The following is a 26,182-nucleotide window of genomic DNA, read 5'->3' as shown; positions in this document are numbered from 1 at the left end:
AAGGAAAGTCGAAGAAGTTGAGTGGGGAGACATTTGGGGCTTGGTATTGTATTGGTATTGGTATTTTAACAGGTCCACAGCAAAAATGTCGGACTTGGCGTATTATTGCATCACTGACAGGACGAAACAAACGTTTCCTAGGTTGCAACGGGCAACGACACAGTCACATTACCCTGTCATTACGCCGTTTCAATATACCACCGCTTTTCAAATATTGTCCCACGCGATCTCGAGATTTATAGCTCGGCACCCGAGTATTCAGGAACAAATCACCATGCTATCTGCAGAAGGCATCTTACGGCCTATTTTCAACGGAAATTGAAGTTAAAATTGGAGACCCACACGGGAAATCAGAAAAGCACACCAAGGTCACGATTATACCCATACAAAATTTCCCGTGGCAGTAACACTTCCCGAACTCCTGATAATGCGATACGGTGCCATGCGAGAATTTGTGCGTATAGTGCCTACGAACCCTACATGAACTCATGGATATATATATGTGCACAAGCAATAAGTGAAGAACAAACAAAAAGAGCACATATAGACCAGCAGATGCCGTAGTAGTGGTAGGCAGGTATCAAAGCTGGAGTCAGTCACCTTCTAGAGATAGAGAGATTGTGCCGCAACAATATCCCGCTTCACCATCTCGAGAGACTTCTCGAACTTCTTCTCCAAATCTTCGCTGCCCATAACTTTCGCTGCTTGGGCCATTTGCCGCATACATTCCTCCAATCGACGAAATGTCCGGATCAAGCTTCCCTCGTAAACATCCGTCATTTTGCTGGGAGCAAATCACATGTTAGCGAAGAACAATGAGGGAGAAAACGCCCTAGCCTAGTAGTGGAAAAAAAATTCTGAGGTCGAGGAGAAAAACTTTACCAAATTTCCGCAAATGACTTCCCCTTCGCCCATTCATAAATGACCTCCATCAACTCCCATCGGAATCCTTTCACATATTCGTCCTCATTGACCGCCAGTTTGGACTCCTGCGACACCTTGGCAATAATCCTGGCCTGCGCCTGGATATCTCTCAGTGGCTTCGCGAGCTCTTCCTTGGAAATCGGCGGCGTCTCCTTGGAACTCTCCTCAAAGACAAACACGCTAAGAACTGCAGCACACTGTTCGGGTGTGAGGTTATTGAAAAACCCATTGAAAAGCAGCTCGCTCAGCATTAGCTCGTCGCCGCTACTGATCTCGCATGCGACGCGAGCTTTCAATTGCACAACTTCTGCCTCGTTGATGAACTGGAAGCGACGAAGCACCCGTTTCCGACATTTTAGCTCGTCTAATTGAATAATCGACATAGCTTCCGCAATCTTCTTTTTTGTTGTTTTGATTTTAGATCCAAGTTCGGTTTTTGCCGCGTATTGGTCATATAATTCTGGAAGTCGCGGGGAGTTATGAAGTGGATTGGACATTAGACGTGATTCCAATACCTCAATTTTCTGCTCCAGAAATTAGCACAAGTTTATTCAAAGAAAAAAAACCGGAGGGGGGGCCCGTGTTGGGGGACTGAAATTAAGAACTGCCGCGGCACGTACCCGAAGGAGTTTTCGGAAGGAATCATCCTTTATTCCCATGTCTTCAATTGGGTCCAAAAGGGGAATTCCATCCGGGAATCGCCGTTGGATCTCCACAATGTGTTTTTTAACCTCACTCCTCGCGCCGGTTGGCTTAAGGTCTTGAGGCAATCGAATCCGAAGATGGGAGATGGTTTTTAAACAACTGAGAAGCACTGGTACAACTTCTAACTTGGATTTCCCCTCCGGTTGGGAAGGCCGGATCCCAGGGGGAAGAGGTTGTTGACCAGCTCTCGTTGGGGAAGACGAGCCCTCTGCGACTTGTAGCAAGACATCGACAATAAAACTTTCATGTGGAGGATATTCTTCATTTGGCGCGTTTCGAGGGGGTTTTCTCTTTTGACAGCTGACAACAGCTCCCCAGCCGAAATCATAATCCATGTATTGTATTTGAACAAGCCGCCCTGGCTGAATGTACCGTACACAATAGTTTGGAAGGCTGATAACGCTACGCATATCAGAGGTGTACGTGGCGATGTTTTGGCGTAGCTCATAATATTCCCGGATCGTCCCCTCATCGGGAATTGTCATCACAGCATATTCATTCTCCAACTCAGCCAATTCTATTACCATTAGAAAAATGCCTTTATTTATAATATTAGGGCTGTTGAACACATACCTCTTTCCAATCCCACTACACTAGCCGCATTTTGGAATTGATAAAAGCATCGCTCTAACATAAACTCTGGCGATATACCCTCCACGCGTAGCAGGTTCAATATCATGTTATACCCCAAATAAAATGCCGAGTTAAGTTTGTCTTGCTCCCCACGGACGATTTCCTTCGCAACGGTTGGATCCATTTCCTCATTGATCATCATAATGACAATACCGCGATCATCAAGGCCTCTACGTCCAGCACGGCCGGACATTTGCACAAACTCAGACGGAGTAATCCAGCGCTGGCTTACTCCATCGAATTTCCGGACACTTGTGAAAACCACGGTCTTTGCAGGCATGTTTAGACCGATGGAGAACGTCTCTGTGGCGAAAAGCACCTTAATCAACCCTTCCTGGAAGAGAATTTCGATAGTTTCTTTGAGAATGGGGAGAAGACCAGAGTGATGAACCCCGATCCCGAGACGAAGCAATGGTAGGATGTGTTTAATCTGCGGCAGTTCCTTGTCCTCATCGGAGAGCATCTCAATAGCACTATTGAACACCTTGCTGACCATCTCCTTCTCCGATTCATCGTTAAATGCCATCTTGCTCATCTGTAGTGCAAAGGCTTCGCACTCCCTCTTGCTGAAACTGAAAACGATGACCGGGTTATAGTTTTTAAGCATAATCATCTTCACGATTTTGTAAATATCAGATGGGCCCTTATTGCTCTCTCCACCCTTATTCGTCTTCTTGTCTTTTCCTTTGCCTTTCCTCTTAGCCATCACGTTTGCTGGATCATCTCCTTGTTTCTCAGCGATGGTCTCCATGGCTTTGTGGAAATTCTCCTCACGAAACACTCCTTTCTCGTCAACAACAAGATGGATTCCATCGGCGCCAGCAGGGAAAAAATAATGTTGTAAGGGTGTTGGCCGGAAATCAGTGTAGACGACGTGGCAAGGTTGGTTGTGCATTTTGGTAATCCATTCCGCAAATTGCATCGCATTCGGAATTGTTGCGGAGAGGAAAACATATCTAACTTTGTCTGGAAGAAGAATAATGGTTTCTTCCCATACAACACCACGAGCTGCAAAAACGTTAACACTTTGAAATTTCAAGCCAGAGTTATTAACATGAAAAAACTTACTCTTGTCTCGCATGTAGTGTATCTCATCGAAAATCACCCAAGCCACTTCACGCATGATTTCTGAGCCCCTGTATAACATGGATCGCAAAATCTGTGACCTGATTAGTGCTTCATCAATAAACAAGATATCTAGCAAATTGTAATACCTCAGTCGTCATGACAAGGCATGTCGCCGTAGGGTTTATGGTAACATCACCGGTCATTAATCCAACATCACCGAATTCAGCTGCGAATTCTCGGTATTTCTGGTTGCTCAGCGCCTTTATAGGGCTTGTATAGATAACTCTCTGGTTATTTCTCAGACTTTGCGCAATAGCATATTCTGCAACCACCGTCTTTCCAGCACTAGTATGAGCGGATACCAGAACACTTTCCCCCCTTTCGATTGACGCAATTGACACCTGTTGGAAGGGATCAAGAGTGAAGCTCCATGTTCTTGCGGGTGTTTCTGGTGGTTTGTGTTCCGATATTGGAATATATGGATAATCTGGAGGCAGCGCAACTTGATGTCGAACTTGATGTGATAGAACAACAGCTTTCGTATCTTGTGTTCCTTGAAGACCAGCAGAGCCTGCAATCTCTCGCGACTGCTCCGTCTCGAATGTATCGGCCACGACCGGTTCTGGCTCTGGCTGGAGGCGCTGTCGCTTTGGATCGGGTTCGCTATTTTGCGACTCGGTTGGTTCCACCATGTCCATATCCTCCATTAGGGTATCAACAACCTGTCCATTCTCCTGGCCGCCCACCGCATTCGGACGATCCTTCACAACACCATTTGCCTGTCTCTTTCTGTTCTTTTCCTTCTTTGTTCGAGGCTTGGAAGGATCTTGAAGAGGAAGTCCGGTGGGAGGTTTGTCCTCGAACACATCGAACAAGTCGTCCATGGTTGGCAGACGCTATGTGGAAGCTGTTTGGAACTTCAGACTCGATTGTTAGGAGAAAGTCCTCGGCCCCGTCATTGGTACTGCTACAACACCAAAAACATTTTTCTTCTAGAGATACGTCACGTGATTGGAAATTTTGCTGAGTCATCACGGATCCCTATTCCGGAACAGACCATCCTGACGAGTGTCGGATTCTTGAATTATCAAGTCACAATTTAGGCCAATTCTACCACAGCAGGACTCTCCAAGGTACGGTCGACTCCCCAATTTTATATCCCTCCCAACCATATACTAAATATCTGTCCAAGATGCTCGCCCAATCTGCAACCCGAGCCAGAATGGCCACCTCCGTTGCCCGCCGCGGCTTCCACACCACCCAGCCTCAGATGTCCAGTCCTTTCCACTACCCTGAGGGCCCTCGCACCAACCTCCCATTCAATCCTTTGACCAAGCGCTTCGCGTGGAGATACTGGGCATTCATGGGTAAATTAAGCTTCCTGAATGCTGTATATTTTGGGCGAGGTTCGTTTGCTAACAACATTTTCTAGCCACGGGTTTCGGCCTGCCCTTCGGGATTGCCGGTAAGCCTACTACTATAAATTCGTCTCTAGAACAAAATACAACTGACTTAATGGTGAAACAGCCTGGCAAATGAACAAATCCCAATAAATCGCCTCGGAGTGTATTGGTATTCGGTCCTGTGGTGGCCAATCCTCTTCAAAGCGGAAATTGGGGGGAATAATTATGTTATTGCATTGTACAAAACTAGAATTACTCTGAAAAAAAATTTTTCTCCCGTATATATCTGTCAATACCTGTCCTATATTATCATAATTTAGAACGCATAAACTGTATGCTGTTGCTGCCTATTGTTGTGCCGTAACTCATGGTAGTTTCTAAATCGGAGTGGATGAAGTCATCGACCAGAAATATTTATCCATCCACCAAACAGAAAATTTGAATACTAGTTAGTATTTTCAAACTCCTTACAAATCATATACAGGCCCCACAAACAAACTCGATATCCAACCTGTAATGCTGTATACTTAAGAATCTGTATGGCATAATCTTCGAATTTCAAATACCAGGTTTTCGAAGGCGTGTTGCGGGGAACACCGACCCATATAAAATGCGCAATCTGAGGAATATACACCTTAACGAGGTCCTGCTGGGGAGTGGGCTGCCTCTGACTGCGACAGCTTGGGATTCTGCGACAGATTCTATTATTTGCGCATTTGGTCCGTCGGAGACGACCGCGATCATTGAACTGAAAAGGAAATCACAGGGTTCAGTGCTGAACGACCTCGACTTGATCGCGTCCTGGGATGCCCCATCACCAATACCGGACTTGCAACAGGACCGGATAGTATCACTACAACACTTTGCGGACACACTGATCACCTGCCTTGTACTGGAAGGGGGAGATATTATAGTTGTGCGCGAAGATCCTCAGCCAGGTGAAGATAAGATTGAAATCGTGGGTTCGGTTGACGTAAGGATTACAGCGGCTACATGGTCTTTGGATGAAGAGTTACTTACTATCACCACCAAGTCCGACACACTGCTCTATATGACAAGGGATTTCGAGAATGTGGCCAATATTGCATTTACCAGTGATGATCTCAAGATCTCCAGACACGTCTCTGTTGGCTGGGGAAAGAAGGAGACTCAGTTCCAAGGGAAGAGAGCAAAAGCTCTGCGGGACCCGACAATGCCGGAGAAGGTTGACGAGGGAAGATTGAGCGATATGGATGATAAAAGGGTTTCTATCAGCTGGAGGGGCGATGGGGCGTTTGTTGCTGTTAGTAGCATTCAGTCAGATGCCCGCCGTGTGATCAGGGTGTACTCGCGAGATGGCGTTTTGGATAGCGTGAGTGAGCCAGTAGATGGACTAGAAGGTGCGCTAAGTTGGCGACCAGCTGGGAATTTGATCGCAGGCATACAGCGTATGGAAGACAGAGTGGATGTTGTGTTTTTCGAAAGAAATGGACTTCGACATGGGGAATTCAAGCTTCGTCTAACCCAGGAGGATATGCGCACCTGGGCATCAACAATCAGTTTGGCATGGAATGTTGACTCAACCGTCCTTGCTGTCCAGTTCAAGGATAGAGTGCAGCTGTGGACGATGGGAAATTATCATTATTATTTGAAGCAGGAAATCCCTATCTCTGTGGAAATGGGTTCTGGAAGCGGGCTCCTTTGTTTCCGCTGGCATCAAGAAAAAGCACTGCGTTTTGTTATTGGATCTTCTGGTATGCGTGCATCCAAGTTTTCCAAAGTAAGTCCCTGAGCTAATCAAATCATAGATAAGTTATTCGACATTGAATATGTCTTTGATGTGGCTAGAGGCTCCACCATAGTCCCGAATGATTTGGGAGCGGCGGCTGTGATTGATGGCAGTAAGTTGAATGTATCCACGAAACCCCTTTATAACTATTCCTAACTCAACAATAGGATCGTTAAAATTAACGCCCCTAAAACTGTCCAACGTCCCTCCCCCAATGGCTGCATGTGATATTCCTCTAGAGTCTAATGCTGTAGATATCGCGTTCAGTAAATCCAGCGCCCAGTTTGCTGTTCTGACGATGGGCGGGATATACTTATACAATTGGGATATCAAAGCCGTCCCTTTAGCAGATCCTGAATTTCAAGCATTTTGCCCGATCTTGACTTCATCGTCGAGACCTAGACGGATTGCCTTCTTGGAAGAAAATGAGGTCTACGTTCTGACCCAACATGGGTGTTCACAGGGAAACATAGAAAGGACCGATATCGACTCAAAGAAGACAACGACCATATATCAATCAAACAATTCTAGCATCCTTTCCTCGATATTCCCAAATATCCAGCAAAATTCGCTGTGGATTTGCCAGAGAGGGCAGAATAGCAAAGCAGGCTCATATATCAAGCTTTCCTCTGGCGGGGCCAATGGACCTTTGACTGAAATTCCGCACGAAAGTCCAGGCCAGGACACATGTTGGGCTAATGCAACTGAACTTCCAGATGGAGAAGTAAGTCTTCGATAAGAGCAAACGGACATTTTGTCCTCAGCTAACTGTAGCTTAGGGAATCCTGTTTTCTCTTTCTAAGTCTGGAGCACTGTATGCGAATAAACGACTCATCGCAAAGAGCTGCACTTCCTTCATAATTACAGGCGCTCATCTTATTTTCACGACAACCCAACACCTACTGAAATTTGTTCATATCACCAAAGTAGATGGTTCGTTCCTACCCTTGATCATATCTCTAGGTATTTGCTTATATGCGGTGACTAGATCTTGATATTCCTGGCGACACTCCCGAGACTGATGAGAGATGTCGAAGTATCGAGCGAGGGGCTCGCATAATTTCTGTCATGCCGTCGATATTCGCCATTACACTGCAAATGCCACGAGGTAATACGGAGACTATTTACCCTCGCGCTCTTGTTCTTGCCGGAATTCGCAAGTATGTCGACAACAAAAAGTATCGCGCGGCATACCTTGCATGCAGGAGCCATATGGTGGATATGAATATTCTACATGATCATTTTCCGTCGCAGTTTATGGCCAATGTTTCGTTGTTCATCGACCAGGTGAAAAAGGTCGAATATATTGACGAATTCCTGTCTCGATTAAGGTCAGCTTACGTGTCACCAGCATCTCTCGGGGATCCATGTTGACGAGCATTTACAGGAACGAAGATGTTTCTGAAACGTTATACAAAAATACCCTTAAAATAGCTGTACCTGATGTAGCTGTCTCTGATGCACCCAAAAGTGTGGCGCCCGGGGATGCGAACAAAACAGCGCCCAAGGATAACAAGGTAAATCGAATTTGTGACGCATTCTTATCCGTGCTTGCCAGCCGAATCGACACCAACCTCCGAAATCTCGTTACAGCCCACGTGTGCAAATCGCCCCCTGACCTAGATTCTGGGCTTCAACTGGTCGCGAAACTACGGGGTAAGTTGTCCCTGGTTGTCTCAAAAGAAACATGATAACAACTAATAGTATTGCAGAAAAAAGCACTGAACAAGCAGAGGAAGCTGTTGAGCATATGTGTTTTCTTACCGATGCATATAGACTCTATGACCATGCTCTAGGGTTATATGACCTAGAACTTACGTTGATGGTTGCCCAGCAAGCCCAGAAAGTAAGCTCATGCATAGATGTATCCCCTTGAGGAAAGAATGGATGTGCTAATTCTTCGCAGGATCCTCGAGAGTATCTCCCATTTCTTCAAAAGCTTCAGGCTATGCCGACGCTTCGCCGTCAATATGAAATCGACAACCATCTAGGACGAGTGCGAAAAGCACTCAGAAGCTTACATACTCTTCAAGCCTATGAAGAGCTCAAGCTCTACGCCATCAAACATACATTATACAGTGATGCCTTGGAACTATACAAATACCAGCCTGAGCTTCTTCGCGATATGTCGCACTTATACGCCGACTATCTATACGATCAATCCAATTACAAAGAAGCTGCCATCAGTATGCCACCCCCTTTATCCTAAAGAAGTGCCATGTCTGGAATTAAATTTATGAACTAACAGACCCAAAGTCTATGAATCCCTCTCCCTTTACGAGCCTGCCTACCAATCCTACAAGCTCGCCCACCAATGGCGTGAATGTATTTACTGTGCTAGCCTGGTTCCCCTCTCGAAAGACCAAATGAATTCCCTGACCCGCTCCCTCGCCACAACTCTAACAGACGAAACAAAGGACTACATATCCGCTGCTCACATCCACGCTCAACATCTCCAAGACATCCCAACCGCCGCACGCCTACTCTGTTACGGCAACCAATTTGGAGACGCATGCCGTCTCCTCGTCCTTCACGGCAAACAGTCACTCGTCAGCGACATCGTGGATTCAGCCCTGGGGGACGCAATGGGCAGTACGATCGATCTGCTCGCCGACTGCAAGGCCCAGCTCAATACACAGGTGCCAAGAATCCGGGAACTGCGAGTCCGCCGCGCCAACGACCCTTTGGGATTCTATGGTGGTGACCCGACTACTGGAATGGCTGAAGGTGATGCGGATATTCCCGATAATGTATCGCTAGCGCCGACCGACGCAAGCACAATGGCAGGTCAGAGTATGTTCACACGGTATACAGGAAACACATCCTCGTCGCGGAAAACGAGCAAGACGAGGCGGCGCGAGGAACGCAAACGCGCACGTGGGAAGAAAGGGACTGTATATGAAGAGGAGTATTTGGTAAATAGTGTACGACGGCTTATCGAGAGGGTCAATGGTGCAATTGATGAGGGGGAGACGCTCATTCAAGCACTGCTAAGGAGGGGAATGCGGGAGCGGGCGGCGTTAGTGCAACATCATCTAGATGAAGTTTTGGGAATGTGTAGGGATTGCTTGGACGATGTGTTTGAAGTGACCAAGGAGAAGGGCGTTGGCGTTAGTGGCACCGACGTTGAAGGAAGTATCGGTGACGATGGTGGTCTAGGAGGGGAGCGGCCACCTGGTGGTGAAGGGGTGTTTTGGGATAGCTTGCAACAGAGCCTAAGGGGGAAGGGAAGGGAGCCTCCTGTCATCAAGGAGTTTAGAAAATTAGTTATTCTTGGTGGATGACTTGAGATGGGTCTTTTTTTGATTGGTCTACTTTGATTCCCACGTCGCAGTGATTCGTGCCCGTTCAACGACAAAAGAAAAAATTTCGAACATCAATAGTTATACGTTTGTTTTCAAAGCTTTAAAAGATTTAGAAGCTGTTCAACGGAATTTGATATATTGATGCTTGATTTGAATTTCTTGAAACTTTCAATGCTCGCTATTTATTCTCCCGGATGCAAGGGGTATCGTGGTCGAGATATATTTTCTTATTCCGATGACTCCTAGTTTGTTTTTTGCATTTCCTCAATTGGGGCTTCCTTTCAAAATTTCACCAGTTTCGCTGACAAGGTGTTGGCCCACTTTTTGTGGCCCTTCGCCGACGCCAGTTAGAATAACGGTATTGACACCACCCTTCAGCTCAGCGACAGCCCTCGAGTCCAAATTCTCCAGCGGAATTCCGCATTTTATGTGCTTAACTGCGCCACCATACACACCATCCCAGCCCTCGGTCTCAGCCTTCAGAATTGACTTGAATGTCCCAATGACATGCTCCGAGTCTTTGTCTAAGTAATATATCACGGCATTTGGGCCGGCATCGAACGTGTAAGCGCAAATAGTCTCGCCAGCTGCGCGATTGATATCATGGACCAGCCTGATGGCAGCACGAGACACATCATTGAGGTAGAACGTAGGTGGCCAGGTGTCAAGATTGGTTGCATGGAAGTTGTTGCTATCTTTCATGGTGATCTCGGCGAAGGAAGCAAAATCCCTGTTTTTAATCGCGGACTCGATCGCAGCCATCCGTGCAGGCACCACTGTTTCAGCACGGGTTCGGAAAAGAGTGGAGGTCGCGACTGTTGCCTGCATTCCTTGCGTGCTGGGAACATCTTTCTTCGCATCAGAAACGACAAGGATAAGGGCACGCATCTCAGGCCAATGGCTTGCCGGAGCCACCTCTTCTGCGAAGCTGTCACTACCATCTTCCAAGACCCCCATACGCCATGCAACATAACCGCCCATCATAGAGCGACATGCGGAACCAGAGCCCTGGCGTGCAATGCGGCTGAGATCGCTAGGCGATTGGGGCAACTCATAAAGGTTGGCAACCGCGCGAACCAACGCAGCAAAACCAGCCGCGGAGCTGGCAAGACCAGCCGCAGTCGGGAAGTTATTCTCCGATACAATCCGTAGAGGGAAACCTGAGAGTTTGGGTAGAGATGGGTTTGCATTCTCCAGTTCTCGACGGAGACTTCGTAAATCTGACAGGCAAGCAAGCGTTCTCTTTGAGTCTTTTATATTCTGCGGTTGCGAGTTGAGGGTCAAAGAATCGCCAGCATCGGTGGGGTAGGTAGGGGAACACGATGCAGTGGTGTATGCACGTAAAGAACCCTGCGATAGGGTCACAGAGAGCGAGGAATTTGTGGGAAGGTTAAGGACAGCATCCCGCTTCCCCCAGTATCTGCAAATATCATCATAAGCAAATTGCATGCAATGAGGGGTAAATTCGGGAGATTTCTCTTAGCCTACTTGATAACAGCGATGTTGACAGGAGCCGTAGCACTTGCACGGTAAACTTCGGTGGACCCAGCCATCTTCGTTGTTCACAAATGACTAATTACAGGAGATAAACAGGTAATGCTTGGTGGTAGGGGGCTGAGGAGAGAGTTGTGTGAGAATGTCGGTGTTCTTGATGCCCTACACATGTGGGTTTGAGGCTCTGCGGAGAACTCCAAACCTTAAATTTTAGTCAGATCAAACCTCATCAAAGCTCAACCCTGGACGCTGAACACTGCGCACTGCGAAGAGATTTTCTCACAGTCTACGGAGGACATACTGGCTTATGGGACGCCATCGCTCGCAGTGATTTTTGTGAAGTTAACTGGCTTTCTTTTATTTGGGCATTCTTCCGTCGAACACTGCTGAGGTTAATTCAACTTTTGATCATGGGGGCCAATGCAAGTACAGCAAATACCCCATCCCAACCTACAGCAGTCCCTACTTCCACTGGTTTTGCCCAAGACAGTGGATCCCAGGCGACATGTCCTGTAGACCACAAAACTCGCGCTGCATGGCTTTCACAACATCAAACCTCCAATCTTAGTCCAACGAGCCCAACCGACCCAGCTCCGAAACTTACAGGCACCACAAAACTGTCGAAACAACTGAGACCATTATCTCAGGAGCGGGAAGTAAGCAGCATCCCCCGAGCAGTGCCAGATACGCCCACAGCTGCTACATCTTCCACCTCCGCCCGCCCGCCTCCCTCACCATATGCATCCCCATCCTCAACGACAGCTTCGCACATCAGCCCTTCAAACGACGAAGCCGAAACCGGTCATGACACCCGCACGGGCAACTGGATTTATCCATCAGAGCGCCAATTCTTCGAGGCCCTCCTTCGCAAAAATACACCCACATCTGCCACCTCTGCGACCGATCTAGCCACCTCCGTAGCCTCCATCATCCCCATCCACAACGCCGTGAACGAGCGTGCATGGTCTGAAATCCTAGAATGGGAGTCTTCTGCACCGACGTCTGATCCTGGTAGCCGAAAATGTGGAGGTCCTAAGCTGTATTCGTTCCGAGGATTGGGAGTCGAGAGCCAGTTTCTAAGCCCAAGGGCCAGGATTAATGGCTGGTTAGGATATCAACGGCCGTTCGATAGACACGACTGGGTTGTGGAAAGGTGCGGGGGGACTAGAATTGAATATGTGATTGATTTTTACCAGGGGAGATCTGGCGGGGCAGGTTTGGGGCCTGCTGCGAATAATGCGAAATTAAATTTTTATCTTGACGTACGGCCAAAGCTAAATTCCTGGGAAGGGTGTAGGATGAGGGCCACTCGTCTGATCGGATTGGGCTGGTGATATCTGTATTGCTTTTGAGTTTTTTATTAACAGGGGCATGCAGGTGGGTGGTAGATATGTCGTTCTTCCAACTCTCTAAAGATATATGTGTATATAACAATTGTAAAATATTAGATAGCGTATGTACGATAGTAGCTTTGACAATGAAAGCTAGTCAGCTCGCCTGAAGAAACGCCAAAAGAAATATCCGAACCCTCAAAACAATGGAATAAAAAGAACATTAACAAATCAATCAGTTAAGAGGCATAGGCGCATGAGATGGTTAAGAAAGGAATAGCAAGGGGAAAAAACAAAAAAAAAAAAAAGACAATAGAACAATAATAGACAATAATAGAACAATTACAGGAAAGAAAAAAAAGGAACAGCTCGAAGCTAACAACGCAATTCGTTTGGTTGCTCAAGCCAACGTAGCAGCAAGGACGATAATGACCAGGACCACAGCCAAAATCAACAGCAGGCAACAAGCCTTGTTGCGCGCGTTCTTCTGATATCTACTGGCACTTCTGAGCTCGGAATCCGCAACCCTAGCATCATTTCTCGTCCGTTCCACATTTTCACTTATCAGATCCAGCTGTCCCCCTTGCTCATGGACTATATGCGCAACATCTCGGAAAAGCTCATTTAGTTCGCTAACACTCTGTTCAATATTCCGAATCTCCGCTTCGCGTTCTATAATAAGGGTCTCTTGGAAGTCAACTTCAGCTTGTGGTGCGATGCGGGGTTGCTGCTCCTGCAGTTGTTGGAGGGTCTGGCCTTCCTGCGGCGAGGTTGCTATGACACCCTCTTCCTCTTGAAGGGCAGTACGTGCAGCAGTTGCGGACGCTCTTTGCTTCTCGAGGGCACGGCGCTGGGCGATTTGGAATTCTTCTAGGGTGGATCGAAATTCGGAAGAAAGCTTTTGCTGCGTCCATTTTTGGGAGGGCTTTGGGTGATGTGCGTTTATTTGTTAGTATAGGTTTATTGAGTGACAGATTCAGCGAAACCCGCCACTCCCACGCATAAAGGTATTGCGATAAAGGTACAGTTGCTACTAACATTGACATCATCCCATAGTTGAATCTTCTTGATACCTTCGCCGACTTCCCGGAAACCTTCCCGGGTCTCTTCTAGCAGATCATGGACCCGTTCACGGACCCGCTCCGTATCACGTTTAGTGCCTAACAAGGAGATCTGGTTCGATAGGCGCGAGATATTAGATGTCAACGTAAACAAGCGATTAGACAGCGACTCTGTCAATCGTTGGAAATCGGGGTCATCTTGGTATTGTGAGTCGCCTGGTCTGGTTGGCTGCGCTTCTAATGATGAGAGGCGGTCGAATGACATGACGTGATTGTTCAAGCACCCAGTAGGCAGAATTTGAAGACACAAAAAGGGACGCAGAACACAGCTTTCACAGCAAGATATCGGCCAGAAGAGAACGAATGATGGAAACGGATATCGAAGGAATGTATTGCCGGTATTGCCGCTGTGATTTTGCTGCTGATTGTTGCTTGGATTCTCCCCAAGCGGCAATGATGTCGCTCAAGCGGAACGGTGCCAGCACAATTACGTAATACAACTCGGGCCCTTGTCGCTTCCGGTCGCCTGACGCTAGGCTGTAAATGGACATTAGTGTGGCTGATTCCCATTGTTGCAGTGTGCCTGTGGCTTGATATTGTTTTGGTGCAGGAAAACAATTCGTGATAGCGTCAAAAAAAGCTGTTTTGCTTCACTTCGAACCCCATTCATACGTATCATTTGCCGCGAAGAGTTCAGTAAGATATTTTCCAGCTTACGACCAGCAAGTTGTCGAATCTACAGAGCTCCCCAGCAATGCTCTAAGCTCCTAATCCTACTTCTGGCTGAACACTTCATTCTTGATCGGCCATGGCAGCCGCATCCTCCTCAGCGGTTGCTGCCCGGCCCAGGCAGTACAGGCGGCTATTAACTTCGACTCTACATCGCAAATTCGTTCATGCGTCGGCAGTTTCTTTGGTTGCTTGCTATGTTGTCGCTTTTCTTATTGGCGTTAAGTCTTCCTGTGAGTTTTGCGTTACTCCCTTTCTGCTCTGCCTACATGGGGGGTTAACAGTAAACTTGTACTAGTCTTCTGGTCATGGTTTCCTCTGGGCGCTTGCGGCTTTCGGACGATACTCCTTTTTTTCTCATGCCTTGCTATTTTCATCCTCCGTGTTGGCCAGATGCGTGTGGGAACCCGGACCACAAGTTCCCCTTTCAGCTCAGCGAGGCAGGCCTTGTTCTCCTTGTCCACTTTCCAGACCTTTGGATGGTATCTATTATCTGCGTGGTGGTTTACTGAGGTGTCCATGTGGTCGTCATCAGAAAGCGCAGACCTTAATTGGGTAAAACTGGGAAAGTCAGTTAATCCCGTGTTGCTAAAGAAGTATTTGGGCTGAATGCTGAAAAATTGTCTCGTCCGTAGGCCGTTTGAACGAGCAAAGCTCAATGAGAGACCAATATATCTCCATTGCTTCTACGCCCTTCTTGCTGTTTCACAAGCAACGCTTCACCTCTATTTTGACTGGGATAAGATCCCCGTTCCCATATCGAATCGAACCTCGACATCCACACACCAGAGTTTGCATGCGCTGGAGCCGCTTCCTGTCAGGATCAGGAAGGCCATGCCTCAGATATTATACGATGCCGTAATTAGAAGCTCAATTACGGCTATTGTGGGCCCCTTTATCTATATGTTATTTCTCAGACGCATCGCCTGGAATTGGGTCCTTTCTTTTGCAAAGCTTTTCTGGAATTTTCCTCGATCCGCCGCTGATCCTCCAGGGCTGATTCCACCCCTGCACATTCTGCTAATGCTCCGGGCCGCTACTACCGGCGTGCTTCTTGTGATGTTGTGGCAGGTGTCTAATCTTTTGTTTTCAACGTTTTTGGGTCAGGCGCCCTTGAAAAGAGGTCAGCCATTGACAAACGAATCCAAAGACCCGAATGGCAGCTTGATAAACGGATTGAACGCGAAAAAGGACGTCGTCCGAACATTCGCATTCTGGGAATTGTGCTTGATCAGCCAACAATATCCGGAGCGCCGCAAAGCAATTTTTGCTGACATCGATCGCAACGGTGGTCCAGCATGGACCCAAATTTTCTACGCTTCGACAAATGTTATCAAGGGAATAACCGCGCGAATAAATGAGCATCGACACCCCACACCCCTGGTGGGTCCGAACTCTACATTACCCAGATCAGATAGTAATAGGAACATCGATGGACAACCGGCCATTATTCACACCCTACCTCGCCTAACCTCCCCTCCACGAGAAGACAACATCTTCCTTGCCTCATCCAAGCCAGCGACCGGGTCCGAAAAATTGGAGTCAGCCTTCAGCTCTGTAGCTAAATCCTACGGCCAATCTCCTGACTGGACACCAGCAGCCCGCGACCAAGCCCGCAACATTATCAACCGTGCCACCACTGCTGTCCTCAGCCCGGAACGGAAAAAGCGCATATCCTCCTCAGCCCAGGAGCTCAAGCTCCTCACGGGGCCTCACTCCCCATCTAGTTCAGATAGACGCAGCACCCACCCCCTAATCCACAAATTCCTCAGCTCTCTCGTAGGTTTACCATTCCGCCAATCCTACGCACGACGACTCCGCATCATCATCCTCGGCACTCCATATGCCAGTCTCTCCCCAATTATTGATGCGGTAGAATCTCTCACTCGCCTCCTCATCGCGAGTCTAGCAGAGGACCAGTTTGGAAAAGTGCAGGCGGATATTGCCGCTGTCGTGCACCTGTTTACAGAGACTTTAATATCTCTCGAGTCCTTTACTAGCGTTGATGATGGCGGGCTGGATATCCATTGGACAGATGTTGATTTCCCTCCTACAGACGCCGGTGTGGAGATACAGAAAAAGGCGCGGCGGGTAGAGGAGGTAGAGATGATCAAAGAGGCGTTAAGGAGTGGGTTGTCGGAGCTTTTGGAGACATTTAAGTTATATTTAGATGATGTCGGGGTTCGAGGAAACGATTTAAAGATGGCGAGGGAGGCGGTGGGATTGGTTTGATAGTGGTTTTCCTTTCTTTCCCATTTTTTCTAGATGTCATCTTCTTCACTTGTTTCTGGTTTTCATTCGATTTTTTCCCTCCCTTTTAACATGAAATATGAATGGTATAGGATTTATTTTTAGAATACGATATCCCAAATTCTTTCTGCCTGTGTGCTGGTTGGGGTGTGGCAGGATGGAAGAACACAGTTCATTTGCCCCTTTTTCTCTGTTTTCGTTGTATATACTCTACAATAGCTCCTGCTGTTCTCATATATTTGCCCAGCTGCATTGACATGGAAATCAACTCATATGAAGGAGGAATTCTCTAAAATGGTGTTTTCGTCTACTGCTGAGGACCATCTGGCAACAGCCCACTTCTTGATCCATCCACTCGCCATTCTCAACTTGCAGACAAATATAAACTCACAGAAGATATATGTCTTTGCCCATCTATCTATACCCCCTTTCCAAGGCCAGGAGATTCCCAGTAAAATCATCTACTTATCAATGTGATGCAATACGTTATCCCCACTCCCTCCGTCCGCTCCGTTCTTTCACTCCCCGACGCTCCAACATCGTTCCGTCATGTAAATTCTCCACACCACCCAACCACCCTCCCGCTACACTGCATACTCTAAGTATATTTCCATTAGTCCATCTGAAATATTCGGTCGAACTAGGGTATGGAAAATCTATAGTTGTTCCCCTTTTTCTCTTCGTTTTTTTTTTTTTTTTTTTTTTTTTTGTTTTTTTAGTGTCGCCCTTGATTCTTTCTTTTCATGCAAAAACACTATGACCAAATAAGGTGAAGGCCTCATGTCATACCACGTATTTTCGCGCCGAGGAACCAAGATGTAAAAAGGAGATCCTGAAGGGAGAAAAAGGGGGATATTCGATAATTGGCATTGGGGGAAGGGAATGGGTGAGGAAAGCGAAGCTGTGAGAGGGGGAGGGAGAGGGAGAGGGAGACCCAAGACAAGCACTATGAAAAATATTTGGTATATAAGCTAGTGATATTAGAACAAAAAAAAAGAAAAGAAAGAAAAAGAAAAGAAAATTCGCGGCGAATAAACACCAGTAGAAAACCAGAAGAGGAACGGTCGATTATGGGGATGTCGTCAACTAGATTTGCGGGGGAAATAATTTATTGATTGTAAAGAAAAAGAGGAATGTCAACCAGTCGAGGAGAAAGGTCGTAGGAATTTAGGATCAACCTTGGCTAAATGAGTTGAGTTGAGAAACCAGGGCTGGTTGCAAGAGCGTGCTGTATATTCAATGATATAAGTGGAATCCAAACCATGAAATATACTAAGTGCGGATTTGTTTATTCTCCTCGCGCCAAGAGGGAGGAAAGAATGATATTATATTTGTAAAAGAAAGAAGGCATAAGAGAGAAAAAAATAGAAAGAAAAGAGAAAGAAAGAAAAGAGAAAGAAAGAAAAGGCAAAGAGTACGATCAAAAAATCGCCGCTGCCGCCGCTGCGCGGTAAATTAAGCTGTGCAACCTCCCATCCTTTAACGCCAGGTTTTTCAATGACAAGTTGTATTTTAGTTTATTTTTCTTATTATTACCGCAGTACTGGGGACTTGCGGTTCCATTTTCCGCGCCCGTATGTACATATACCCTACCCCAGAACCCAAACCTAACGGTCTATAAATAATCCTCGTAGTGATGAAATAAATGAATGGAGAAACGAAACGCCGTGGGGTTTTATTTTTCGGTTGTGATCTCGATCCTTATCCGGAAACGCCCCGATATAAGCAAGGAAAGTGGACCCAGGGAATAACGAACATTGTCTGCTCGATGGGATTTTGGCATTCCTGATCACTGGCGAAAGGTGATTGAAGGAATTGATATAAATCCAGGAATATATTTTAGATGGAGTTGATTCTGTGGAGTTCCTCTAAACTTGCATTGAAGTGGCTAGGAGGTGCACTTTCGGCTTTCGGGAATTGATCATTAAGGCTGATATGCGATGTTTCGAGTTTGTCTTTCCCGATGTTATCGACTGGAATAATTGTCGGAAGCCATTTGCGAGCCCCCACTTTTTCAACGAGGTCACAGAGGGAATCTGAGTCGAATTCCTCGATGTAAATGCGGTCTAGCACCCGCGATTTAGGTGTAGAATATTTCTGATATTCCTGGAGCGCAGCCATGAGAGACCACCCTTGAACTCTGCGAAAGCAGGCGATAATACATCCGGTTCGATGCTAGGATAACAAGATTAGATGGCGGAAAAAGCTTTATTTATTTACTTATTCATTTGTACTGTTCGGGGAACGATAATAACTTACTTTGCCTTTGTTGCAGTGAATTAATACGGGATGATTCATCGGGTTCAAAATAATCTTTAGTACTTCAATGACAGTTTCATAGGGCGTGGAGACCTGCGGGGCTTTGTTTGCCAAAATGGGAATGACATGGGACTTAATTCCATTTTTGCGGATAAATTCGCCATAATCAGGAGACCATTTTTCGTCAACTAAGGTTCTATTTCCTAGTCAGCACACATACGGTTTCGCGAAAAAAACAATGAATTCCAATTGAAAACTTACATAATGGTCTTAAGATTAAGACGGGCAATAGAGTCGAGATGCACTGGTAGAGGAAAGCTACTTCTGTATACGCCTTGGACGACTTCAGCGAAGTTTTCTGGTAATCCAGCTCCGTGTGGCGTGGGTGGACGGCTTGGCCCGCTTTCAAAGCCGCTGACCAAGTATCCATTTTCTCCTGCTCCAAAACGTTTCCCGTCAGAAAAAGAAAAAGAAAAAAAAAGAAAAAAAAAAGAAATTAAGATACGGATAGCATGGCAAATAACACAAATATGGCCTCGTAGCATCTTTATCGAACAGGCAATACCAGCGCAAAAAAAGAGAATGAAAAACGACCAACAGGCAAACAGAGGAGAAACGTACCTTGTTTGTCGTCTTTGATAATTTCTATGGCAGTAGAAGGGGAGAGGAAATCGGTCATTTTGCGGCAGGAAGACTGAGCTGGCATAGCACTCCAAGTGCACTTCGTCATGGGAAATCTTGTGGGGGTTAGGGAATGTTCCGGGGTGGCCGGAATCTCAGGGTTTCGTCCTGCCGGCGGACTCTCGAGGCCAGAGGCAGGGTCGGGGTCGGTGTAAAATAGGAAAGAAATATGTGAGAGTTACAACGGCATATCAAGTATTGTGATCAGGAATTGAGAGCTCAGTCTAACAAACTATATCGTTCATAGATCTGAGGGAAAATCGGATAGATACAGAGACGTCTTGTCAGGATCGAGGAGAGATATGATGAATCGCAAGGAAGAAAAATGAGGGAGGAAAAAGAGAAACGTAAAAAGGAGGTATTTTTAAGAAGATGGTGAAGGGGGCCGGAAGATAAAGAATGATGAGGGAATCGGGTGCAGAGAAACGGGAGAGGAAAAGACAAGGGTACTAGGATAACATGTCCCAGAATTTGAACAGAGGAATTCGAGATAGAGAGTTTTTGGAGGGATGTCCCGAGGGACAGGACGGACGGCTGGTTTGAGGGATTGCAGGGGCGAGTTCGAGGGCTCCCTAGGTAGGTAGCGCCGAAGCCGTGAGTCGTAGGCTATCCATCGACATTACACGGACTCTGATAGAGGGTACGTTGCAGATCCATGGCGAGACACGTAGATAGAAAGACGAGGACGAGCTTCGTGGAAGTTGAGAGGGATTTCTCTTGGGACACAGCAGAAGGAAGACCCGCAGCGGGAGGATTGATGGCGGTTGAGGTTGAGGTTGAGGTTGAAGTTGAAGTTGAGGTTGACGGTTGACGGTTGAAGTATACTCAGCCAGTTGAGCAGTGGACAGCGAACAATTGGCGAGACAGCTCAAGCACCGCGTCAAGCTACGGCGGAGCGGGTTTTTCCGGCCCGGCAACCCACAGCTTCCGTCGGGAAAACGCGGGTCACGTGGCGAATTGGCCGGCGTAAATTAGCATTATAGAAACTTTGTTCAACCGCAAACTTGAAAAGTTGATCGAGAAACCCTTGCTCCCGGAGGCTTGAGTTAATTGGACTTTTCCTTCTTCCTTTTAACGTATCTGCGTAGTTCTTCAGGTGCTCAACGTCAGCGTCCGAGCATCCATGTCAAGCCGTTGTTCCCTTCAGCCTTATCGGGGCACATGCATATGTCGGGTGAATGCCCGGCGAGGAGTGCATAAAAGCGACTAGGTCAGCTCAAACGCGGGGTGTTGAGATTCGGTTCTAAACCTTAACGGACTGATTGCCTTGGAGAGACTAAGGAGGTCGTTGAGAAAGCCAATCAGAATTATCTCTCTAGTTCTGTTAGATTCCGCCCTTCTAATCTAAAAAATCCAAAAGACATATAAATCCAGCTGTAGTTTCATGAACTCCAGTGAATTTTCCATTTCTATATACATAATAACTCGGAAATGGAGGAAAGCCGGCAGCGTGTTTTTCGCATGAGCTTTCCTCCTAAGAGACACTACGTTTCCCCCAGGGCAAACATTCTTATCGAGTTTTGCCACGTACTATTTCAGTGGAAGAGATGGGCCCATTAGCATAAATCTGAATACACGCCTGCAGCAAATTGGAAACGGGATAGAATGTGGGAACATAAAACTTACGTTTCGCAAACCTCCTCAACAGAAATGCCTTTCACACTCGCAATTACGTGCGCAACTTGGTATATGGTCACAGGCTCATTTCGACCCTTCACCATGCAGCCCTTTTGCCATTTCTCCTTTTTAAAGGATTTCGGTAACAACGGCGCGCCTTCAAGGTGTTTATATGAAGCATGTGAAGGCCGGATTTCACACTTTTAAAAAAAGATACGTATGGGTCAATACACCTGGGCGTACAGGTGAACAGGGAGGAGGGGGAGGAGATAGCCAGGAACCATACATACCCAAGGCCCGTCCGTTTCGATTTGTATTCGCTCAAGTGGCATGGCTTTGACAACCTCCAAATTCTCTTCTGTCTTGAGGCTACACCCATTCACCCCAATATCCAATCCTAAGTCGACCAGCCGCTGCATCTCTTCCATAGTACCAGTAAAGCTATGAACCAGACCACCCTTGGGCAACTTCGCCAGACGCGGAGTGAGCAGCCGTTCGAAATCCTCGCTAGCAGCTCTGGAATGCAGGAAGAGCGGCAGTTGGACCTCAACTGCAAGATCCAACTGTGCTTCGAAGTACTTCAATTGCTGGTCCTTGGGCGAGAAGAAGAGGCGGTCGTAGTCAAGACCTATCTCGCCAAATGCGGTGGCATGGCCGGTTTCTTTTGCTTCGAGTGCGAGGATCCTCAGCTCTTGTAACATCTTTTCAGGGCCTTCTGGGTACGAGTCGAAGAGTTTTGCTTGGCAGGGGTGGACGCCAACAGTGGCGTAGCAGATACCGGCTGTTTGTATTGGGGAAATGTTAGGCAGGGTCGGACCGGCCATAAATCATAATGGTCTTCGTAGGGGGAAGATAGGTGATAGGGTGGTCACAGGTAATATTGTAAGAATACCTACGATGAGCCTTGGCAAGTTCTACGGCGTGTCTCGACTCGTCTAAGTCAGAGCCTGTGACCATAAGTTTCTGGCAGCCGATATCCAGAGCCCGCTGGACGATATCGTCTAAGTCATTGTCGTGGACCTTTTTCCCGTGGTAGACACCTGTGAATACTGGGTCCCCAAGATTGATTGCTACCTGTTCGCAAAAAGAATTTAGCGAATTTCCTTCCTTCGCGAGCACAGCCTGTGAGATTCAGCTACGCAAACAAGATCATAGTATGCGAACCTACGTCGGCATATCGCAGCTGTTTCATGGAATCTCCCATGCTGGCTGGAGTCCTTTGATTCTCCCCAAAGTTATGATAGCAATGTTGACTGTGTGTATTTACGCGGATCCCAATTGGGTCATACCGCAGCAATGAATTTTGATATACTATAAGAAGACAATGAGCAAGTAAATGTTATGTACAAGTACAAATGCGCCGCTATTGGAATCGCTACAATCAGAAATTAAAGGCAAGTTGCTCACTCACCTTGTCGAGAGGGGTATTCACAACACGACACCGACAATGTTCTAGTCTGTAGAAATTGGGTATAGCGGAGAAGCGAGCCAGCCCGGGTTAGCCTGACACAGGAAGCCCGTAAAGAACAGGACTGTATCATCTGGCCACTGAATCTCCAAGCTTGATATTCATTCAAATTAGTCCGCGTTTGCAAGCAGGTAGATTTTTGAAGTTCAGGATAATAGTATTTCCGTAATGCCGTGCAAATAAACAGACAGATGTGGAAGTTAGAGCATGGGGCCAAAAAATGAGCAATCCTGCGTTACCTCCACGACCCGCGCATCCGTTGAATATTTATTACATCTAGCAATAGGTCTTTGATCCATCGCATTTTGAGAGCTCGAAGCTCTTCAACCCGAAAGGCCGGATGGAATTGCAACAAAGATAAATCGCCCAGAACCTCGTTTAGCTCAAACGCTAGCTCTCGACATCAAAGTCCCTGAGCCAGCGATTCGTCCCCACCTGATACCATGGCGTTCCCTATGATTTTGGCTCGTTATCATATCACCTAACCCATCGGCCGAGAGCTATAATTGCTGAATAGGCTTCATCGCTATTGATAAAACAAAGCGCACTATTGAATATTCATCTCTATTCCTTTTGTGCTGTGCGGAAGGGCCTCTAAAAAAATCCTCTTAATTAGTGAGTTCATAGTGTCGATAGGAACCCAAGGGAGATATCCGTCTTTTCGCGCATGTCCTTTTTCCAACCCGGCATTTTGCGACGCGGCAATTTCAGTGATTCATTGATTGCTGTTTCTATATAGATGCCCTCCCCTTAAGGTGTCGCTTGTTTCCTTTTTGCAGTCAATGGCAACGGATTCTCCAATACTTTGACGGACAAACGCAAACAACAAAATTTCGTGCAAGGATGTCAAAATCTAATAATAACCAACATATCTCTGCGCTGGAGGTTAGTGCGCATAAGGCAGCTGATGACTGTTGGATCGTTGTTGATAACCAAGTTTGGGACATCTCGGACTTCCTCTCAGAGCACCCCGGAGGGCCCAGCAGTACGCACAGCTATTCCCAGCGGTATATATTTGCTATGCAGCAGGTCATTGACTGCCTTTGATAGTTATCCTCAAATATGCCGGACGAGATGCAACAAAGGCATACTCCGAGATTCACCCACCAAATCTTATTAAGAACAGTCTTCCAGGTGATAAACTGAAGGGTGTTCTAGATCGAAACTCCGTTGACGAGGAATGGCTCAAAGCGCCCTCCGAACAGAGCGGGAAACGCCTCCCAAGCAACGAGAAACCACCTCTAACGACATTGATAAACGCCCATGATTTCGAAGTCGTAGCTTCCCAAACTGCTCCAGCAAAGACATGGGCTTTTTACTCGAGTGCCTCAAACGACCTCATCACTCGTGACGCCAACAAATCCTTCTTCGACCGCACCTGGCTCCGGCCCCGTGTCCTCCGCAATGTGAAAGAAGCCAATACCAAAACTAAAATACTCGGCTGTGATGTGAACATGCCTCTCTTTGTCAGCCCCGCCGCCATGGTGAAACTCATCCACCCAGATGGCGAACTCGCCGTTGCCCGCGCTTGCGAAACCAGAGGCATCATGCAGGGCATCTCCAACAGCGCCAGCTATCCCATGAAAGACATAACCGCTGCGGGCCCGCGGGCGAACTATTTCTTCCAGCTGTACGTCAATAAGGACCGCGCCAAGTCTGCTGCACAGCTCCGAGAATGCTCAGAAAACCCCCGTATACGGGCTATATTCATCACAGTCGACGCAGCGTGGCCCGGCAAGCGCGAGGCGGACGAAAGAGTCCGCGCAGATGAAAGCTTGAGTGTCCCCATGTCGGCACAGCGGGCGCAGAACGACTCGAAGGGTGGGGGGTTGGGCCGTGTCATGGGCGGGTTCATTGACCCGGCCTTAACGTGGGAAGACCTAGTCTGGGCGCGCAAACACACGCATCTCCCCCTTGTGCTTAAGGGTGTTATGTCCGCAGATGATGCGATACTGGCAATGAAAGCTGGCCTGGACGGGATTCTCTTGAGTAACCACGGCGGCCGCAATCTGGACACCAGCCCGCCGGCTCTAGTCACCCTCTTGGAGTTACATAAGCGCTGTCCTGAAATATTCGATAAGATGGAAATCTACGTGGATGGTGGGATCCGTCGCGGAACGGATATCTTGAAAGCGGTGTGTCTCGGCGCCACGGCGGTAGGGATGGGGAGAAGCGTGCTGTTTGCCGCAGCCTACGGCCAAGAAGGGGTGGAGCATTTGTTTGATAGTAAGTTTTTTTTCTTCATCTTCTTCCTTACGTGCCTTTCCACCCTCGAGGCTTTTCCTCCTCTCATTACATACCCTATGCATGTGCTCTGACCATTCCAAAACAGTCATGGCAGACGAACTAGAGGGCGCGATGAGACTCGTAGGGATCACCTCCCTCGACCAAGCCCATCCAGGCCTCGTCAACACCGCTGATATTGACCACCTTGTTCCCGATTCGGCTTCACATCCGTATGCTCGATCTGTCGCCCGCGGCCGCGGCCACAGCCGGACCAGACCGCAATCGAAACTGTGGAATGGAGATGCATTTAAAGCGAGGTTGTAGTTTTTTATCATTCCCTTTACCCCCCCCCCCCCATATCTAGAGGATTTCAATTGTCTGAGCTTGGGAAGTTTCAACGATAAAATAATATCGGCAGGAGAATATAAAAAGTCATTTCGGTTTTTGCTGCGAACTGTTTCTTTGAATAGTATCAAGCAGTTTCTCGGAGATTTACTACCCACAGTCAGACATTTCTTTATATAACGATGTTTCCGTTTATTTTGAGAAACTATTTTTCATAGACCAAACTACAGAATCGATTTAACTAGATCATCAGAGATATTTTCCCCTTTTTCTTTCTTTCTTCCTTTCTTTCTTTCTTTTCTTTTCGGGGATCGGGTCCAAAAATCGAGGCGTGGTTGAATGCCTGAAAAGGCGAGTGCGCAGGGTGGTGTACTGCGTCGCAGTTGAAATATCTTCTCAAGGGTGGCATTAGTTATCAATAAACTAATATTGGAAATAATAATTCCAAGTACTATCTGTCTGTCTGTCAGATCTGCTTCCTCAGAGATGATGAGATATATCAGCTTGCTTGCCTGTGTTCTCACACGGTTGGGGAATCCGCCATTGTTTGCTCTTCAATCCACCGTATCATCTAGTTATTAGTTTTATATCAAATCGAAGGGGCATTGAGGATGAATATCTGTCTTCCAGACAGGAGAATTTCATACAAGGAGATTGTCGCTGGGCAAAGAAGTTGAAAGATATGGAAAAAATGGAACAGTACAAAGTAAGATCATTCAAACATTATCCAATCCACGAGGTATCTCATTATAGGCCACAATTGTGGCAGATACATTCTCCAGACAGGATGCTTGGTACAAGTTTTTTTTCTTTTTCCGGCGGTTACTGTGCTTGCATCGTAGTTACTGAGAAGTGTCGAGTGTCAACATCGTCGTCAGGAGCGTTAGCTGCCAAAGCTCTCCCCAGCGTGGATGC

At 47.1% G+C, this 26,182-nt stretch overlaps 10 protein-coding genes across 10 annotated transcripts; 5 read left to right on the top strand and 5 right to left on the bottom strand.

Annotated features, from left to right (window-relative positions):
• Positions 1–603: 603 nt before the first annotated feature.
• HCBG_02344 (ATP-dependent RNA helicase DOB1) lies at positions 604–4,214 on the bottom strand (the record flags this gene model as incomplete). Its single annotated transcript, XM_045429393.1, has 6 exons — positions 604–784; positions 883–1,448; positions 1,545–2,146; positions 2,203–3,270; positions 3,331–3,421; positions 3,477–4,214. The coding sequence occupies 6 exons, from the start codon at positions 4,212–4,214 to the stop codon at positions 604–606; spliced, it is 3,246 nt and encodes a 1,081-aa protein (XP_045289288.1).
• A 202-nt stretch (positions 4,215–4,416) lies between these two features.
• On the top strand, positions 4,417–5,016 carry HCBG_02343 (cytochrome c oxidase subunit 8p; the record flags this gene model as incomplete). Its single annotated transcript, XM_045429392.1, has 4 exons — positions 4,417–4,463; positions 4,523–4,697; positions 4,763–4,795; positions 4,858–5,016. 3 exons carry the CDS (start codon positions 4,523–4,525, stop codon positions 4,881–4,883), a joined length of 234 nt encoding a protein of 77 aa, XP_045289287.1.
• A 327-nt stretch (positions 5,017–5,343) lies between these two features.
• On the top strand, positions 5,344–9,785 carry HCBG_02342 (elongator complex protein; the record flags this gene model as incomplete). The annotated part of the gene is made up of 9 exons (XM_045429391.1): positions 5,344–6,466; positions 6,521–6,613; positions 6,669–7,225; positions 7,281–7,434; positions 7,490–7,832; positions 7,889–8,157; positions 8,214–8,347; positions 8,408–8,687; positions 8,758–9,785. 9 exons carry the CDS (start codon positions 5,344–5,346, stop codon positions 9,783–9,785), a joined length of 3,981 nt encoding a protein of 1,326 aa, XP_045289286.1.
• A 285-nt stretch (positions 9,786–10,070) lies between these two features.
• On the bottom strand, positions 10,071–11,426 carry HCBG_02341 (diphosphomevalonate decarboxylase; the record flags this gene model as incomplete). The annotated part of the gene is made up of 2 exons (XM_045429390.1): positions 10,071–11,226; positions 11,295–11,426. 2 exons carry the CDS (start codon positions 11,357–11,359, stop codon positions 10,071–10,073), a joined length of 1,221 nt encoding a protein of 406 aa, XP_045289285.1.
• Positions 11,427–11,610: 184 nt separating this feature from the next.
• Positions 11,611–12,854, top strand: HCBG_02340 (cytochrome c1 heme lyase; the record flags this gene model as incomplete). Its single annotated transcript, XM_045429389.1, has 1 exon — positions 11,611–12,854. One exon carries the CDS (start codon positions 11,711–11,713, stop codon positions 12,632–12,634), a length of 924 nt encoding a protein of 307 aa, XP_045289284.1.
• Positions 12,855–13,031: 177 nt separating this feature from the next.
• HCBG_02339 (SNARE domain-containing protein) lies at positions 13,032–13,957 on the bottom strand (the record flags this gene model as incomplete). Its single annotated transcript, XM_045429388.1, has 2 exons — positions 13,032–13,556; positions 13,670–13,957. The coding sequence occupies 2 exons, from the start codon at positions 13,955–13,957 to the stop codon at positions 13,032–13,034; spliced, it is 813 nt and encodes a 270-aa protein (XP_045289283.1).
• Positions 13,958–14,500: 543 nt separating this feature from the next.
• HCBG_02338 (nuclear envelope protein) lies at positions 14,501–16,653 on the top strand (the record flags this gene model as incomplete). Its single annotated transcript, XM_045429387.1, has 3 exons — positions 14,501–14,654; positions 14,720–14,990; positions 15,057–16,653. 3 exons carry the CDS (start codon positions 14,501–14,503, stop codon positions 16,651–16,653), a joined length of 2,022 nt encoding a protein of 673 aa, XP_045289282.1.
• Positions 16,654–18,510: 1,857 nt separating this feature from the next.
• On the bottom strand, positions 18,511–19,609 carry HCBG_02337 (tyrosine phosphatase; the record flags this gene model as incomplete). The annotated part of the gene is made up of 4 exons (XM_045429386.1): positions 18,511–18,846; positions 18,931–19,126; positions 19,192–19,366; positions 19,552–19,609. 4 exons carry the CDS (start codon positions 19,607–19,609, stop codon positions 18,511–18,513), a joined length of 765 nt encoding a protein of 254 aa, XP_045289281.1.
• A 1,624-nt stretch (positions 19,610–21,233) lies between these two features.
• HCBG_02336 (3'-5'-exodeoxyribonuclease) lies at positions 21,234–22,432 on the bottom strand (the record flags this gene model as incomplete). Its single annotated transcript, XM_045429385.1, has 4 exons — positions 21,234–21,428; positions 21,519–22,009; positions 22,125–22,302; positions 22,397–22,432. 4 exons carry the CDS (start codon positions 22,430–22,432, stop codon positions 21,234–21,236), a joined length of 900 nt encoding a protein of 299 aa, XP_045289280.1.
• A 616-nt stretch (positions 22,433–23,048) lies between these two features.
• HCBG_02335 (cytochrome b2) lies at positions 23,049–25,523 on the top strand (the record flags this gene model as incomplete). Its single annotated transcript, XM_045429384.1, has 3 exons — positions 23,049–23,681; positions 23,747–24,922; positions 25,029–25,523. The coding sequence occupies 3 exons, from the start codon at positions 23,540–23,542 to the stop codon at positions 25,244–25,246; spliced, it is 1,536 nt and encodes a 511-aa protein (XP_045289279.1).
• Between the last annotated feature and the right edge of the window lie 659 nt (positions 25,524–26,182).

The sequence above is a fragment of the Histoplasma capsulatum genome, assembly GCF_000150115.1.
Source record: "Histoplasma capsulatum G186AR genomic scaffold supercont2.3, whole genome shotgun sequence".
In the NCBI taxonomy this organism is placed as follows: Eukaryota; Fungi; Ascomycota; class Eurotiomycetes; order Onygenales; family Ajellomycetaceae; genus Histoplasma; species Histoplasma capsulatum.
Note: the sequence above shows the minus strand (reverse complement) of the source record. Positions and strands in the feature narration are given on the sequence as shown.